Below are 16,154 nucleotides of genomic sequence, written 5' to 3' on the forward strand. Positions count from 1 at the left end.
GAAAGTGTAACTCAGAATCCCAAGAATCATGGATGTTAAAGGAATTGAACGAGAAAAACAAATTGGATTGTGCTGATTTTATTTTTATTTATTATTATTTATTTAGTTTATGTAGAACGTAATTATATTTGAGTTATATTACACAAAAAATAATCAATTTTAAAAATTGAGGTTGATAAATGGAGGTTCCCTAAAATTTCTTGATTTTTAGATTTCACAAAAAAATCAGGAATTTTTCAAGATTACATATGATTGGTAGAGGTTTCTTTTGAGGGGAGGGGAGAATTAAATATTTCGCGGGAATCTAAATTTGCGAGTAAGATTTCTGGTTGCAAAACTTTCAGTAATAACATTATGCTTGAACAATTTTTCAGATCTCCAGACAGAGCAAGAATGCTTGGAGTAAAATATTTTTGTTGTATCAAGTGTAGTCGCTTCGGTATTTTTCCAATGGTAAAATAAATCCCGGTTATTTCGTCAAGGAAAGCACTTGAATCACCCTTTAGTGACGTTGTTGAATCCATGTTAGACAGAATATATTTTCACTCGTCAAATAATTCCCTCTCCCCACAAACAAGAAAAAGACAAGTTTGTTTTAAGTAAGATTTTTCTATTCTGTTAGAATAAAAGCATAAAAATTTTTGTTTTTATTTTTTCCTAATCTGTATTATATTAGTATAAATAAAATATAAATATATATAAAAATCAACAAAAAAATATTTTAAAAGCAACTACCAGCATTTAAAAAATCATAACACAAGAGCAGGCCTATAACAGCACCATGCAGTGGTTAGAATGTCAATCATGGGTTGATCTGACGCCGCGTGAATTTGTTTTCAGGCAGGCCTTAATTTATTATCCACAAAAAACTCATGTCTTCATTGTCGAATCATAATGCTTATTTTGACTTAATTTTCTCCAGCAAGTGTTCTAATCGATTCACCATCAAAGGTTGTCCTCGTTTGGTCTTCTTTGATAATTTTTTTGTAAGCTTCTTCCGTTTGGCGATGTTTTTGGAAACTTGCTCGTTGTGCAAAGACAAGTTTGCTTTCAACTCCTGAAATTTAAAAAATAAAGACTGATTAAGAAATTATTCGCTATTATTTTTTCAATTTTGTGAAAATGAGTTCCCGCTAAACTTGATGAAATTAAAGCGACTGATGAAATTCGCGGAAATTATTTTTTTTTCCCGAAAACGATTTACACTAACATTTCTTCTGATTAGCACTAGCATAATATATATGTGAATTTTAACTTTAGCGGTCTTTATTTTACGCCTCTTACATAAAAGCCCTCGAAAAACGTATAAATTGAGGAACAAAATACTAGGAACTTTTTTCCCATAAAATGCTAAAACTAGCAAAAATTAGTTTTCGTGAAAATTAAATTTTATTTTCACAAAATTTCTGGTGGAAATATATTACCTTAGTGTACACCGTTGAAACATGTACCCTCATGTGCAGCAGACACCAAACCAAGTGAATGCGCACCTGTTTCACTAACATCAACACAGAAAAAAGCATCCAGTCAGTAGACAAATAAAATATACCTCATATTTACGCTTTCTCTCTGCTTCGATATTTTGATAGTTAATTTCAACAAGTTTTAAATTGTTCAACGATTTGCTGCGCTTGTCACCAATTATGTGTGCTGGATGTGAAGTGTCATTGTAATCAGTGTCGATAGTGTCACATGTTTTGCTAAAAAGTAAAAGAAAATGTTGATAAACAAAACATCACAAAAATAAATAAAGAAAATTTGTATTTCTAAGATCCGTTCTCGTCAACTTTTAGATAAATTTCTTTATAAAGCGCAGCCATCTTTCACGCCGATGTATGCAGTAGCATTCACTTCACCCGAATGTCACTTTAGTCGGTTTGCATGAAATTTTGACACTGGCAGTGAATTTCCACTTCTCTCAAAAAGTGCGATTTCTATATAACCTTCTTGATAGTCTTCAGAAGCTCGAAACTGCTTAACAAAAGCAGGAATATCGCTTTTATAGGTGAAATAAAAATATCTTTACAGCTAAAAATGTAACAAGGCTGATAAAAATAAACAAACACGAAGAGTTTATGCGTTGAACAATATTGAAGGTATAAAAATCTAATTTTCGTTAGCAACATAAAGTAACGTATACTAAACTTCTTCGGAACTGATAAAATTAACCACCAGTCTCTGTGATATGAGCAAGTTCAATTAAAGGCATGAAAATAATAATTCGCAAAAAAATTCTTTACGAAATATCTCGACATGACTGATTCGCGAAATCTATTCTTCGCGAAATATATTGGATTATATATTGGACCTCGAAAAAAAGTCCAAAAACAACAACATTCTTTTCCTTAAGGTATTACTAGTTGGACAGGCTGTGTGCACTTCGTACTGCTTACACCTTCCCTATTTTCTGCACCTCTCATACCCAGTGTTACGATTGTTAAAATATGCATACTTTAAAAGCGTAGAAGAATCTTCTGCGAAACTTTCTCGGAGAGTATCATGTGCCAGTGGTTTAATCACACATTCCTTTGTATCTTCTTTTTCTGGTTCATTCTTCTTCTTTTTCATCTTACGTCTGAACCTGTGTAAAAATTTCCTTTTCTGAAGCGCAGCAAATCCATGTCCTAAAAAAAAATATTATTTTAAGTATAAATGTTGCCAATGTTTCCCTATTGCGTATGCGTTAGTCTTCCATAGCTACTAAACAATTATGCCAATTGTATTCGTATCTGAATTGATTTTTGTTTAAAAGAAGTAAACGTCGAAAGGCCTTTCGAAGAAGAAGTATTCAATGAGAGACCCACCACCCCACAAAAAAATAATTAAAAAAGGTCCACTTAAGACTAAACATGATTGATTTACCTTATTGGCACAATTTTAAATTCAATTTCATACATTTTTTGCTCAGTAGGACCAACTATGGCACAGTCTCTTTAGCCATTTCATACAAGGAAAAAGGTGCATAAATTTACAATTTCTTTAACTGAAAATATGTGGCTACGTTTCTAGTACTGATAAATTTTAAGCTGATCTAGACCATACAAAGCTGATCTAAAACCATACAAAAATAAAATAAAGACCAAACACAAACCTTCTTTAGAGTTTCCCAGATATGATTTGAATTTGCTTTTGTTATAAATCTTTTTGTTTTTCCGTTTTCTTTCATTACTTGTCAAGTCTTTTGCACTAGCCTTTTTGTTGGCTGTTCGAAAACTTGGGGTAGTTTTTGGACGACCCATGTAGCTTTTGTCTACGTGCAAATAAAGAAGTTAAGATCATGTCAAGAAATAAAATCATACTGAGTTGATGACTTGAAACAATGGAAGCAAGACAAATATAATTGTATTGTTGAGCAGATAAAAGGATTTATTTGTAGAGAGTTGTTTCAATTGCTTTTTTCTATATTTGTTATTTTAAACAAATATTGTTTTTTAATGAAATCATGTTTATGCTGCAATTTAAATGTTTGTTATATAATTTAAACAAATATCCATGTCCTTTCTGTGTTTATATACTTGCAAGTTTAAGCAGAATAATTTACCCGATTATTTATTAATAATAGCCACAAAAAAATATAAAAAACATCAAAGACAAAATCAAATTATATGACTTTTTTTATGATCTAAGCCATGACTTGTGGCCACACTGAAAACATTATACACAATACATTCAAAAGGGAAAACATTGCAGAATTCACTTACAATTTCTGTAGGTTTTAAAACCAATATATACATTAGATACACAAAATATATATATACACATGTTAGAAACAAAAAAATATTAAATGACTAATTAAATGTAAATCTGTCCATGTTTACAACAGTTTAAACAGTACAAGGAGAAAATCACTATGCACTTGGTCAACAATTAAGATTGGAAATCGTATGGGTGTTTTCAAAACCTTCGAAAATTTTTCTTGTTGTGAAAGGAATTCACTTCTAGTCTTTAAATTGCCACTCTCTTCGACACATTGGACACAACTGCTGCATTTGCTGCGAATTTAACCATTTTAATATGCAATGCATATGAAACACGTGTGTACATTTACCCCACACTAATGGGCAGTCATCACCAGGAACCCTGCAGTCAGGGCAACAGCCATCAAATTGCATTCGACATATTCCACAAGTTTCATCATTGGCCATCCAATGCCAAGCAGCAACAGCCATCCAACTTTTTAGTTTTACTTTCATTTTACTTATATCAGTTAACTAAGTAGATAGCATAACAAACATAATTTAAAAAACAATACAATTCCTAATAAGACTATTAACTCCAAAATACAACATTTCTATAACCCATTTTATTTTTTAGAATTGTGTAAATAAGATTTCATTGATACCACTTACATTTCACAGACAAAGCAATCTCTTTTTAAAAATAGTGGTAGAATTTATTGCTGCCTTGTTTAAATTAGCAGCAGGGATATTTCATATAAAACTCTCTATAACTAGTAAAATAAAAAAGGACTATCAGTCATGGAACATGCAAACATTAGGACATAAAACTATGGTAATGATTTGCTGCTTTCAATCTGGAATTGAACTGTTTTAAGTCATCTGAGAGTATGGAATCATTATCTCTTCTGGGACACTGTGGCACTACCTCTGGAAGATTCTTAAAATTCTTACATTATAACTGCGCAAATAAACCTACTATGTACTATGTATTGTTTTCGAAGCTATCATGTGAAACAGATAAACAATATAATATTGAAAACGCATATAATTTTTTGACTCAGAGTTGGAGCTTAAACTTAATTGTCTACATTTGAAAAGATCACATAAAAAGTATTCTACTATCAAAAAACATTAAATATGCCCCAGAGTCACAGCAGGTTCCGTGAAATAAACAGGATACATAATGGTATCAGATGGTTTTGTTGTTTTGATCACATGTGTCTGTTGTATTTTTGATAACAATGATTATAAGTTGTAGAGCATTGTGAGTGTTTATGAAAATAGGACAACAAAAATATACAGTTTTAGCATATTCATCGTCTTTTTGTTTAGAATGTAGTTTCTTATCAAAATACATATCTTCTCTGAACTGAAGACTCAAAAATATTCAGAAAATATGAGAAATAAAACCATTCTCAAACATTTTAAAATTAGGTGCCCCCAAAATCAGTATATATGTAAATGTTCAAATTGACCTGATAAGCCCCTGAGAGGTATTTCATCTCACAGAAACATTGTTAAAGTTATAAACTTCAACAATGTTTCTGGTGATAATATGGGCAAGTATTATATTGAGTGAATATTACCCTGTCCCCGGGTTAACCCAAGCCATGTGAGGGAAATTTGGGATATGACACAATGTGTAGGCTGTTAAATGTTGCAGGGAGTTGCCTGGTAGAAAAACGGACCCTTTGTGGTGCTGTAGTTTAGTGGTTATCACTCTTGTACTTTGTGGGATTCAATATGGGCAATTGAATATTACCATAGCCCCGGGTTCAGCCAAGTAAGGGAATTTGGGGAGATGGCATACTGTGTGAACCGCTGGATGTTGCAGGGAGTCCTCTGGCAAAGCGCTGACCCTATTTGAGTTTGCTTAGCTCAAAGAGAACATTAAATACTCTAGCACTCCCCATCAAAGCCATGGCCCCTCCTGGAAATAATAGGCAGGGTATATCCCTCGATATTTGTGAGGATAGCCATGTAAAATAAGCATATCTATCATAAGGCAACCAGACAGTAAGTAATGATTATGATTTCGGTTTTGCGCAGCATGTTAATCCTGCAACAGTGTACCAATAACACGAAATCTCGTAATATAAGGCGCCAATGTGAAAAAATAAGGGGGCGCCATCGAAATTGAAAACACGCGTGCGGCGCGCAGGACAGCAGCAAAATTTTATTCTCCGGACATCTCCAACGAAGTACAGTTGTCGGTTGATATGTAGAAATAAGTGGAATCATTTTCCCCGTTCCTTTGAAAATTATAAAACTTATAAGCCTTATAAAACTCTCTTAATTTCTTCGGCTAAGTGGAATAAGTGGAAATAAGTGGAACATTCGCTAATTGGAACCATTTTTTTAGTCCCTTTAACCAAATTACACCCTAGTAACTAGCACTTTTGCTTTTAACGATTTTCAAAAAACTTCCGAGGTTTTAACGTCTGAACGTGGTTTTTACGTTCGAATAATATATTTTTTTAAATAGTGCGTGGATTTGATTGATTTTGCGTGGTGACACATATTACAGCATAATTTAAGCTAAACAAACACTAAGAAATTGCAAAGTTTTGTTCTCGAGTGACTACATAAAAGTTACTCACATAAATTGAATTTGTTGTGTCTTATTCTTCCCTTTATGAAATCTTTTGCTTATGTATTTTATCGAGGTTATAAAAATTGGCTCTTAGGTACATAGATAGATTGATAGATATGCATAGTTCACATGGCTAACCTCACAAATATCGAGGAATATACCCTGTCTACTAATTCCAGGAGAGGCCATGCCTTAGATGGGGAGTCCTAGTGTATTTAATGCTCAATTTGAGCTACGCAGACCCAACTAAAAAAATTCGCGCGATATCCGACGGGCTACACATGGTACTGTCTCCCGAATTTTTCTCACATGACTTGGGTAACCAGGTCATCCTCGTCCCCAGGGTTTGTTGCCTATTTCAAAGCCGCTAGCGCTTACTTAACGGCTAAACAAGTTTTTACACCGCTGGCCTCCATGTCAAACAGGCAAGCTCCCCTTGGGAAAAGGCTGTTAACCAGGGGTTATGGCAGCATTCACTCGCTAATACTGAAATGGGTTTACCGAACAAAGTGCGAGAATTATAACCACTAAGCTACCGCGCCACAAGAGAAAGGGAACGTTTATTTTAAGAACCAGTATAATCCGACCTGAGGCTGGTTTGTTCTTATCTTGTCCTTAATAGTAAAAACACAACTCCAGAACAGAGCTAAATTTTGTTCTTATTTGTGTAAAAATTGTTTTCAAGGTTCTCCGAAATTGATGTGTCTATTATAAAAAAAATTCGTGCTTTTGGTGCTAATAGAGTTCATGATCAATAATCGAGCCAATATTACGCAGCTATTATTGATCACAAGTAAAACCAATTATCGTTAGCTTGAGAGAGAATTACAAAAGAATGTACATCCTGGATTATTCATAATTTATGGAAAAATCAGGACTTGGTTCGGTCTTAGGTCTTAAAAACAATGATTAAGCCAAAAGCTATTCTTATTATCCAGCAATTTCCGAGGCTTGTGTGTTCTTCAAAAATCTTTCTCACCCAAAATACATAGACTGACGATAAACTGTTTTTGATTTTATTTTCTAATTCTTATTAAAAAAAGAAGCGTTGGTTTGACATCTGTCAAGAAATGCAAAATTGTAGGCCCGTAGTACCAAGTTAGGTGTTGAAAATAAGAAAAAGGAGAGTATCCGTTTTCTTCAGTTACCACAATCAGCATTAATTTTTTTTTAAAAAAATTGCATCGCTGTTAAATAATCTAAAAAGTCTATTTTGCAAAAGAAATTGATACTTTATCTTTAATCACCCAAACTGGTCCACAGAACACTTTTTAATGTTGGTGAAACTGTTGCAATATCAGAAAATAAAAGAGAGCCATGGGGAGGAGGTTCCCCACACCCACCCACAAAAGATTTTTATTCTGTCGAGCCTGGATTGTGTTTATGTTTTATTGTGCTTTGCATATGCTTTAGCTAAGTTGTACAAAAAAAACTTGCTTTATAGCTCAAATCGTTTGAATCCGAAGAGAAGAGGTTCAGGGTGCAGTCAGTCAATTACAAAAAGGCAAATATACAAACACGTCATTTCCTAGTTAGATAACTATTAAAAGATAACTACAAAATAAAAGAAGAGATTAGAGACGTCTAAACACATTTAAATAAAATGTTCACATTGAATAATAAATAAAACCGAAATGTTGATAGTAGGTCTTGACCCTAACTGTTAATGCTTGTTTTTAATATCACTTTAATAATTATTAACTTGTGTTAATTGTTTTTTATTATCTCGGTAAAGGACAATTTCCTGGTAGCCACGCGAGGGCTCGTGTCAATGGTTTATGTAGCTGGAATTAGAATAATTTCTTATGTTGTTCCGGTAAATCAGAAGAATTATTGAATTAAAGAATTGTTGTAAATAGTTTTTCAAAAAGGAAAAGAATTCCAAATTTTGCTGTGGTTAATATTTCGCGAAAATAATTCTCACTCAGAAATATTTTTGTTTTGTTTTCTGCAAACAAAAATTAAACAAGTAATTTATTCTGTATTCTGAGCACAGGTTTTTTTGTTAATGTTTTAATTATGTGAGCAAATTGCCGTTCTAATGAGGATAAAGGAGGAATTTTAAAAATGCTAAGGACAACGTCAGAGAATTTGGAAGCAGAAGGTGGTATTCGAATGCATACTTCAATTCTTAGGAATTAACGGATACGTAATGTATACTTTCCAAGTGTAATTTAAAATATTGTGTTGAGATAAAAAAATTCAAAAAAATTGGAACTTTTTTACTGTCATTGTGGTTGCTACCTATCCTCGGTTAAATTGTACATCGGACCTTTAATCTGACCATAATTAGTTTCACACGTGAATTCTCGTGGTCAGTTTTAGCTCGAAGGTTTCAGAATTTTTTTTTTTGAAATATAAATAAATAAAACAATAAATAAACTTTTTTAAAAAGAACCATGGTATCTGAATTCAGCATAAGTAAGGGCAGGTAATAATAATAATAACTTTTATGTTAATCAAGGGTGCAGAACTTTATTGAAGTCAGAGAAAAGTTAGAATAAAAAGAAAAACATAATGATTTTTTTAGCTTTAGCTAATTTCAATTACTTAAACAAACATGAACTTCTTATACTTTATTTTGATTTCTAGATGTAAAACGTTTTAGGCGCGGTCGGCAGTTTTTTTAGGACCTTTATTTTTGTAAGTACATAAATAGGATCAATCTTGTCCTCAGGAAGTTTTGCCACATGCGATACCTCAGGGATTTTCGCCTTTTTTCTGGCATGGACATGCGATACCTTAAAAAAGAAAAAAAGTCCTGGAGACGAGTATAAAACAGAATTATAAGTTTTAATCCAATCGGTACAACAATGTCTCAATTAAATCTTTACTGCTTACAATTTTTTTCAAAATAACTTTTTAAGAAATTATAAATTTGTAAAAATCCGATTCGTAAAAATCAAAACGTCTTTAAAGTTTTTCAAATGCTACAACTTTTAACAAAAAATTGAAAAATAGTGTGCAGATATACAGAGATTTATTGACACTACAATATACAAATATTTTTAAAACATACAAGAACTACTTTGGAGATTTAATTTAATTTAATTTATTTATTGCCCACGTTCTAGACCTATCAGGTGCCTTCCTCACTATCCTCTTTTGAATGTCTATACAAGTGGGAATATCTAAAAACAATTTGTTTTATAAGATCAAAATCTATGATTTCATGGTTTTGTATCCATGAACATTATTCAATAAAGCAAAGAATAAAAAACACTTTTAGACTTTAAAACGGTAAAAAAGAGTATTTTCGTCTTCCTATAAGAAGTGAAGAAAAAAACAAATTCGTTAATTATAACTGTTTGTTGCTTTTCATTTTTTTTTTTAATTTCGTTGATCCACTTCAAGCTTCTCAATTATAAGTTAGGGCTTCGACTTTACAGATAAAAAAAAACTAAGAATAAAAAATCAAAAAATAACAACACATAAATTTTTAAATAAATCTACTATATTGACGTCACGCCCAGGTTCACCAAGCTAAAGAAGTCTAAAAATTTAGAATATCTTTTGATACCCATATCCTTATTACTTGATACGATAACTGTAGTATATTCCCAAATTATAATAAAAATTGTCTAGGAATTAACTGAGGCTAAATACCCCATGGACATTAAGAACCATGAGGCTCTAACCGAAAACAGTAATTCTTGCGAAAAAAACAGTGCAAATTTTTGTTATTCTTTCAAATTTCTTCATTGAAGTACAACAGCTATTGTTTTGTTGCTTATTTGAGTAAGCTTAGCCATTATTAGTTAAAGTTTGATGTATTTGGTAGTTCAAGGCAATTTCGCACAAAATATCAACCATGTTTACAAATACAGCTACCATTTTTTATTCTTTTGATGTCAATAAAACATGTTTTACTTGCGATACCATTGCTTGAAAAATCGCATCAATTTCTTTGCTTTTTTTGTCATTTTTCTATTTAGTTTCTGCCTCAACTTTAATTGCATCTTCATATCTGAACTATCCTTTTTTGTATCCATCTTATCCAAAGCTTTTTTGTTTTTCTCCGATTTTCGTAGAAGCTCCAAAAGGTAAAATATTAGGCGCTCTATAAAAAACAATCAAGAATTTCTAATTCGACCAGCGTTTTTTATTTGTATAATACAAATTTAGCTGATTTGCAGTGTTCTATGACGAAACAGCAATAACATAAAACAAATTTGCAGTCATGACAGCAACACAAAAACGCATACCTGGTATTTTAGGGTTTTTAGCTTTCACTGAGCGCAAATGCTTCTCGCAAAGTTTTGGATTGGACCATCTCCTACACCATACGAAAGAACTCTTCGTTCTATCCATCAAGCAAAGCAAAAACAACAAAAGTATTAAATATCTGTGACAATCTTCCATTTTTGCGAAATGTTTCTACTGTTGTAATGCAAGATTAAGTCTGGCAAGGTTTAAATGCATATGTAAAAAGTTAATCAAATATGATTGTATTTCAGGTCAACATTGTGATGACCTTTTTACCAAGACTGCACCTCGACTAATTAAAAAATTAAGTTTGCTTTGTAGAAATATTATCCGCTGTTTGATTAATTGCACTGTCGACATTTTATGACTGTCAAACGATTCTAAACTGAAAAAGTATTTCTTTGAAAAAGAGTAAAAAATGTAGCTATACTAAAAATGTCGTAGACATGTAGGTATTGTGTTTTTTTTGCAATATATGGTAGTAAAAAGTACACGATCTTTGGACATCTACTTTATGGGAATGTGCATTGATCAGTTAATGGATGAGCAGGAAGCGCGCAGACTTGAGCACGTCTATGAATGAAGATGTCTTTAAGGTAAGGATGATCTTTTGGGGTATTGAAAAGAGGAGCATAAGAAACCTGTAGCTAAATACTAAAATTTGTTACTTTAAGAATTTGTTTAGAGTTCTACTTTACGCCTTTTTATCACCAGTATTTCAGTAGCTTTATTTTAATAAATTTTCTATATTCTTGGAAGCTAGTCAATCAGATTTCTTAGTACGTACTTTTTTCGTTTAAAAAGCTACGAAGAAAATCTGTAAATAATGTAAAATGTTTGATGGATTCAAGGGTAGCTGCAACAGTGTAGATGACTTTTGTTCACTAAAACCTTGGTGATGAGAACCCTAAAAAAGAGTTAGCCTTCACCTATCGGGGTGGTGTAATGTCTCTGCAAACTATTTTATTTCTAATAAAAGCAGATCAACGTGGCTTTTAATTGATCCATGTCTGTAAAATTTGTTATGACGAAATTCTGTTATATATTATATACATACAATTAAATACAAATATTAATTGCTATAATTGTAACCGTGTGTTATCAGTAGCCATATAAGATTAACTTGAAATTAAATTATACAGAAAATATGTATACGTTTATCAAAAAACGTGTTTAACGTGTTTAACGTGTTTAACGTGTTTAGTTAATATCGTTTAACCCTGTTCGCTCCGGTGCAAAACGTTGTGATAATTTACACAAATGTAATCTAACATGGAATTGTTACAGCATGTTACAAAAGGAATAAAATGGTAGCATTTAATTTTTGCTTATGTCAGCACTTTTTCTGTGACGTCGATAGAAGCTTATCCAAAAGTTTATCCAAAATAATAATTTCTCCATAAAAGATGATTACGTTATATCAAATTCGCTCTATATCAAATTTTAACATTCTATTTAAAATTTCTGATAGCTAAATAAAATCTTACATTTATGTCCCGCTTATTTTGGCCCCCAGGGTTCCACTTTTTCACCACGTCATTTAAGTATATAGTAGACGTTACGTATAAATTTTAATATTCTCAGGTTCCAAAGAAGTGACAAGAAGTGTAGAAATCTAAGTCGAGCCTTATTTCTTTAAAAAATTAACAATAAACACGCCTTGTAATGGTGTTATTCAGGAAGCTTTCCCAAACTATCAGAAAGCTGTATTTTCTTTCATTTTATTTTCATGTACTTTCTTTGGTTTTATCAGTAAAATGTTCGTTTGATGTTAACTTTAGAAAGTGCTGTTAATGGATTTGTTCGTTGAATCCACATAGAAAATAGTCTGAGAAGAAAACAATCGGTTTATGGTAAGATCGCTGCCAAAACACTTAACTATAGTTTAATTGTGATCAATTACGATACAGGGATGTAATTTTAGGCAGCAGTTACTTCGAATTAAAAATAACTCCCAGGAAATTATGTATAACGTATTATAATTTTGAAACGAATTATCAGGATTTTACATTTTTTTTTAATTAGTTTTGATTTTCAGAATTATAAAAAAAGAAATTGTGAATTTCAGGAAGCTTTCAATTAATTAGTAGTTAATGAGGTCAAAAATTGGGGAATTCTTGGTATCTGTTTGCATGAGGCTGAGTGGACAAACAAAGCATTGGTCACGAGGGATTTAAAAAGTGCAAAATGAAAAGTTACTAAAGGATCTAGATAATTTTAATTTGTCGTATATTAAAAAATGTTTGAGAAAATATATATTAATTTTCATATAGCTAATATAAAAAAAAAAAAATTAAAAAAGTTGATTTTGTTTTTCATTATTGGTAAATAAATCAGTGTCAGTTTCTTCAACTTTCTCAGGAAATCCAATTTAATGACACCGGATCAAGATGTTATTCAAAGTTTTCGCATGTCGCCAATAACTCGTTTGACAATGTCTCACATCAATGTTCCTCAATCAGCGACTGCATCAAGGTAAAAGTTTTTTATCCATATCTTTTTCGACTTTATTTAAAAACTTTGCAAAAGCTGCAACAGCTCTTTTTGTTCTCTTTCTAACAAGCTTTAATCGAAGATGCTGCCGTCTCTTTTCCCCTTTACTGGCGCTGGTCAGATTGTACATTTTCAAGAGATCTTCGATCAAACCTAAAATGTAAACGAATAAAAAATAATTTCTTTGCACCTGAATAATATAGCTCATAAGTCAAAACACTGCAATTGTTTTTATAATAATAATATAACCAAGCTGGGATATTGTTTAGAAAGAGACAGGACAAAAGGACAAAAAACGATTTTTTCCAATCTTTGTATAAAAAACTAGGAGAAAACATTAGAAAGAATGGTGAAGTGTTTGACTATTCTTGATCAAAGTTTGGAGCATATGACACCAATTTTTTTAATGACTGGAAAACTGTCAGACTTGAGTAAAAGTCTAAAACATGAAGATGCTGTGTAAATGTTTGAAAATTGTTCTCGAGTTATTCTTCCTTAACTATTTTAAGCAGTTATTTCTGCAATTGACCGTGCTACTTCTGGTGCAACAAATAAACATTTTCATGATTCCTTTGGAGAACTTACCTTGTGGTATCTTTTGTTTTTCTGGTGCACACAAACGTAAATGTACATGCCATCTTTTGCACAGAAGTGCTGAATGATATCTCGACGACGTTTCACGTAAAACTATAAACATTACTATTAATACAATACTAAAGGTTAACCTATGCATGCTGGATTCTGAAAATCATATATCAGTCTGTATGCATAAAAAAAGATGTCTAACTTTTTCTTCGTAACTAGGCATTTTATACCTTTGACCTTTCATTAAAGGTAATTGACGCTTATAACAGATTATTTATAATTATTAAACATCTTTTAATTAGTGATGTTGTTATTTACATGAGACAGGTTGTCTATAAGAAAAACGGACCTCCAATTATCAAAACAACACGAGGAGAGTTTTACAGTGTTTAAAGTCATCAAAATTAATTAACTGTGAGAATATAACCATTATTATTCAATAGATGCTAAACAATAGTTTTGTGAGTAACGTTGGATTGTTAAATGTAAATCGACTCATGATGATTGGGTCATTTACCCTAATTGGAAGTCTATTTAAATCAATTCGTTGAATAGTATTAAGTGTTTACAATGAATCTGATAATTAATTGCGTGGGTAGAGTAATGTCTCAGACCGTCTCAGATTTTTTTTCTTTTAATTAAGCAAGCAGATTTTTCTCGTGTTCTTTATATATATATATATATATATATATATATATATATATATATATATATATATATATATATATATATATATATATATATATATATATATATATATATATATATATATATATATATATATATATATATATATATATATATATATATATATATATATATATATATATATATATATATATATGTATAGTACACTACCGATAACTCGAACCTTCAAGAAACCAAAAAAAATAGTTCGAGTTGTCGAATGTTTGACTCACCGGGGCATTTAATAACTCGAACTTTAGCCGATAAGTGAAAATAGTTTGAGTTATTAAAAGTTTTTTTTTCTTTTCTATTCTAACAAGAAAGGTATACAGTCAAAGTTATACATCACTGAAAAAAAGATTAAACCTTGGCGATGGCGAGGGTTTACAAGTTCCGTGCATTTTACAATTTACAGAAGAAAAAAGTTTTTCTCAACTTTGGAAGAACAATTTATATTATTAAAAGAAAAGTAGTCACTTTTTACTGAGGTTGTTTTTATTTTTCCTCTGAAGTTCGAGTTATCGGGGGAATTTCTGTCCAGGGGACAGGAAAAATGGTTCCACTTAGCGAATGTTCGAGTTATCGGGGGTTCGAGTTATCGAGTGATTTTTGTGAGAAAGTATTAGTGAAGGTTACTGGAAGTTCCAGTTATTGGGGGTTCGAGTTATCGGGAGCGTACTGTATATACATTACTTTTTCATATCTTACGGAGACTGAACTCATCTCAGTACGCAATAAAATTTAATTTAAATTGCTATTGTTTTGGCATCCCTTTGATAACCATGCGCGATGTGCATTTCACCTAATTTTTACAAAAAAAACATTGCGTAATCTTTCCGCGATTCGTATAGCTATATATGAAAAATGTGATTTTCTTTCAGAATTTAATAAGACAACATGAATAGGTTTGCAACTGATATCACGGATGATTTAGAAACAAACAAGAAGCCTTAAGGCTTGAAGATTTCCGCCTTGTCAAGAGAAACTTTCCACAGAGCAAAACGTTCAATGGTCGACCCAAGGCTGAGATTTTCAATTTAAAAACAGGATAAATGATTGAATAATTGCGCAAAACTATGTGACTTAACCGCTTTTTGAGGCTTTTTGACTACTCCATTTCTTAAGTAGTTTTAGTTGTAAAACAATGATTCGAGTCTGGGGTTTTGCGTCTGAGGTTCATGTTCTTATAACATTGTTCTTATATAAAAAGGGGTTAAAGTAGCCTGGTCTGAAAAGTTTTAAATATGGGCGACAAATAACACAATTTATATATACTTCAATTTAATTACATCTGAATAAATAACAAAAATATACAGATTTACGCATAGTTCTAAAAAATTAAAAACTTGGGATCTATCTGAAAAGTTTTGATGATGCAAATTCTGTAAAATTGACAAAGTAAACCATAGAAGTCTAGTTTCACAAAAAAAATAGTGTGAAGTAAATACTATTAAATAACCAAAATAAAAATAAAATAAATTATATAAATATACATTAGTTTTGTCAACATTTTTTTTGAAGTGCTGATGATGGCTGTGTTAGATTATGGCTGACCTAAAAAAAAAGAAAAATATTAAAAAACATATTTTGTGCACATCAGGGAGAATTTTTATTCATAACCCCATTTATATAAGTTACGACATACTTACATACAAATTGAGCTCGTATGTCAGGTTTTTTATGGAGCAAAATGTTTTGCTTGTAACACAATGTAACGGTCCATAGGCCAAAATATATAGGAAAAAATGTTCGATTTAGGATTCGAATTTAAAAAAAATGTTTTTTGAATATTTGTGTACAAAACAAAATAGCGATCAATAAAGGACTTGTTATCTTAATACAAAAGTACACAGCCCTTTTCATAAAGTTCATAAAGAATTTTATCAAAAAAATGCACTGCAGATTTGCCT

General features: G+C 31.4%; 2 protein-coding genes across 2 annotated transcripts; both read right to left on the bottom strand.

The window, feature by feature from the left end:
- Positions 1–589: 589 nt before the first annotated feature.
- LOC130662575 (uncharacterized) lies at positions 590–3,272 on the bottom strand. Its single transcript, XM_057461469.1, has 4 exons — positions 3,092–3,272; positions 2,453–2,624; positions 1,550–1,700; positions 590–1,057 (listed from the first exon to the last, which is right to left on the bottom strand). Exons 1-4 carry the CDS (start codon positions 3,237–3,239, stop codon positions 899–901), a joined length of 630 nt encoding a protein of 209 aa, XP_057317452.1. The 5' UTR covers positions 3,240–3,272; the 3' UTR covers positions 590–898.
- Positions 3,273–3,601: 329 nt separating this feature from the next.
- On the bottom strand, positions 3,602–4,234 carry LOC130662576 (anaphase-promoting complex subunit 11-like). Its single transcript, XM_057461470.1, has one exon. It carries the CDS (start codon positions 4,191–4,193, stop codon positions 3,939–3,941), a length of 255 nt encoding a protein of 84 aa, XP_057317453.1. The 5' UTR covers positions 4,194–4,234; the 3' UTR covers positions 3,602–3,938.
- Positions 4,235–16,154: the final 11,920 nt, after the last annotated feature.

The sequence above is a fragment of the Hydractinia symbiolongicarpus genome, chromosome 10, assembly GCF_029227915.1.
Source record: "Hydractinia symbiolongicarpus strain clone_291-10 chromosome 10, HSymV2.1, whole genome shotgun sequence".
NCBI lineage: Eukaryota > Metazoa > Cnidaria > Hydrozoa > Anthoathecata > Hydractiniidae > Hydractinia > Hydractinia symbiolongicarpus.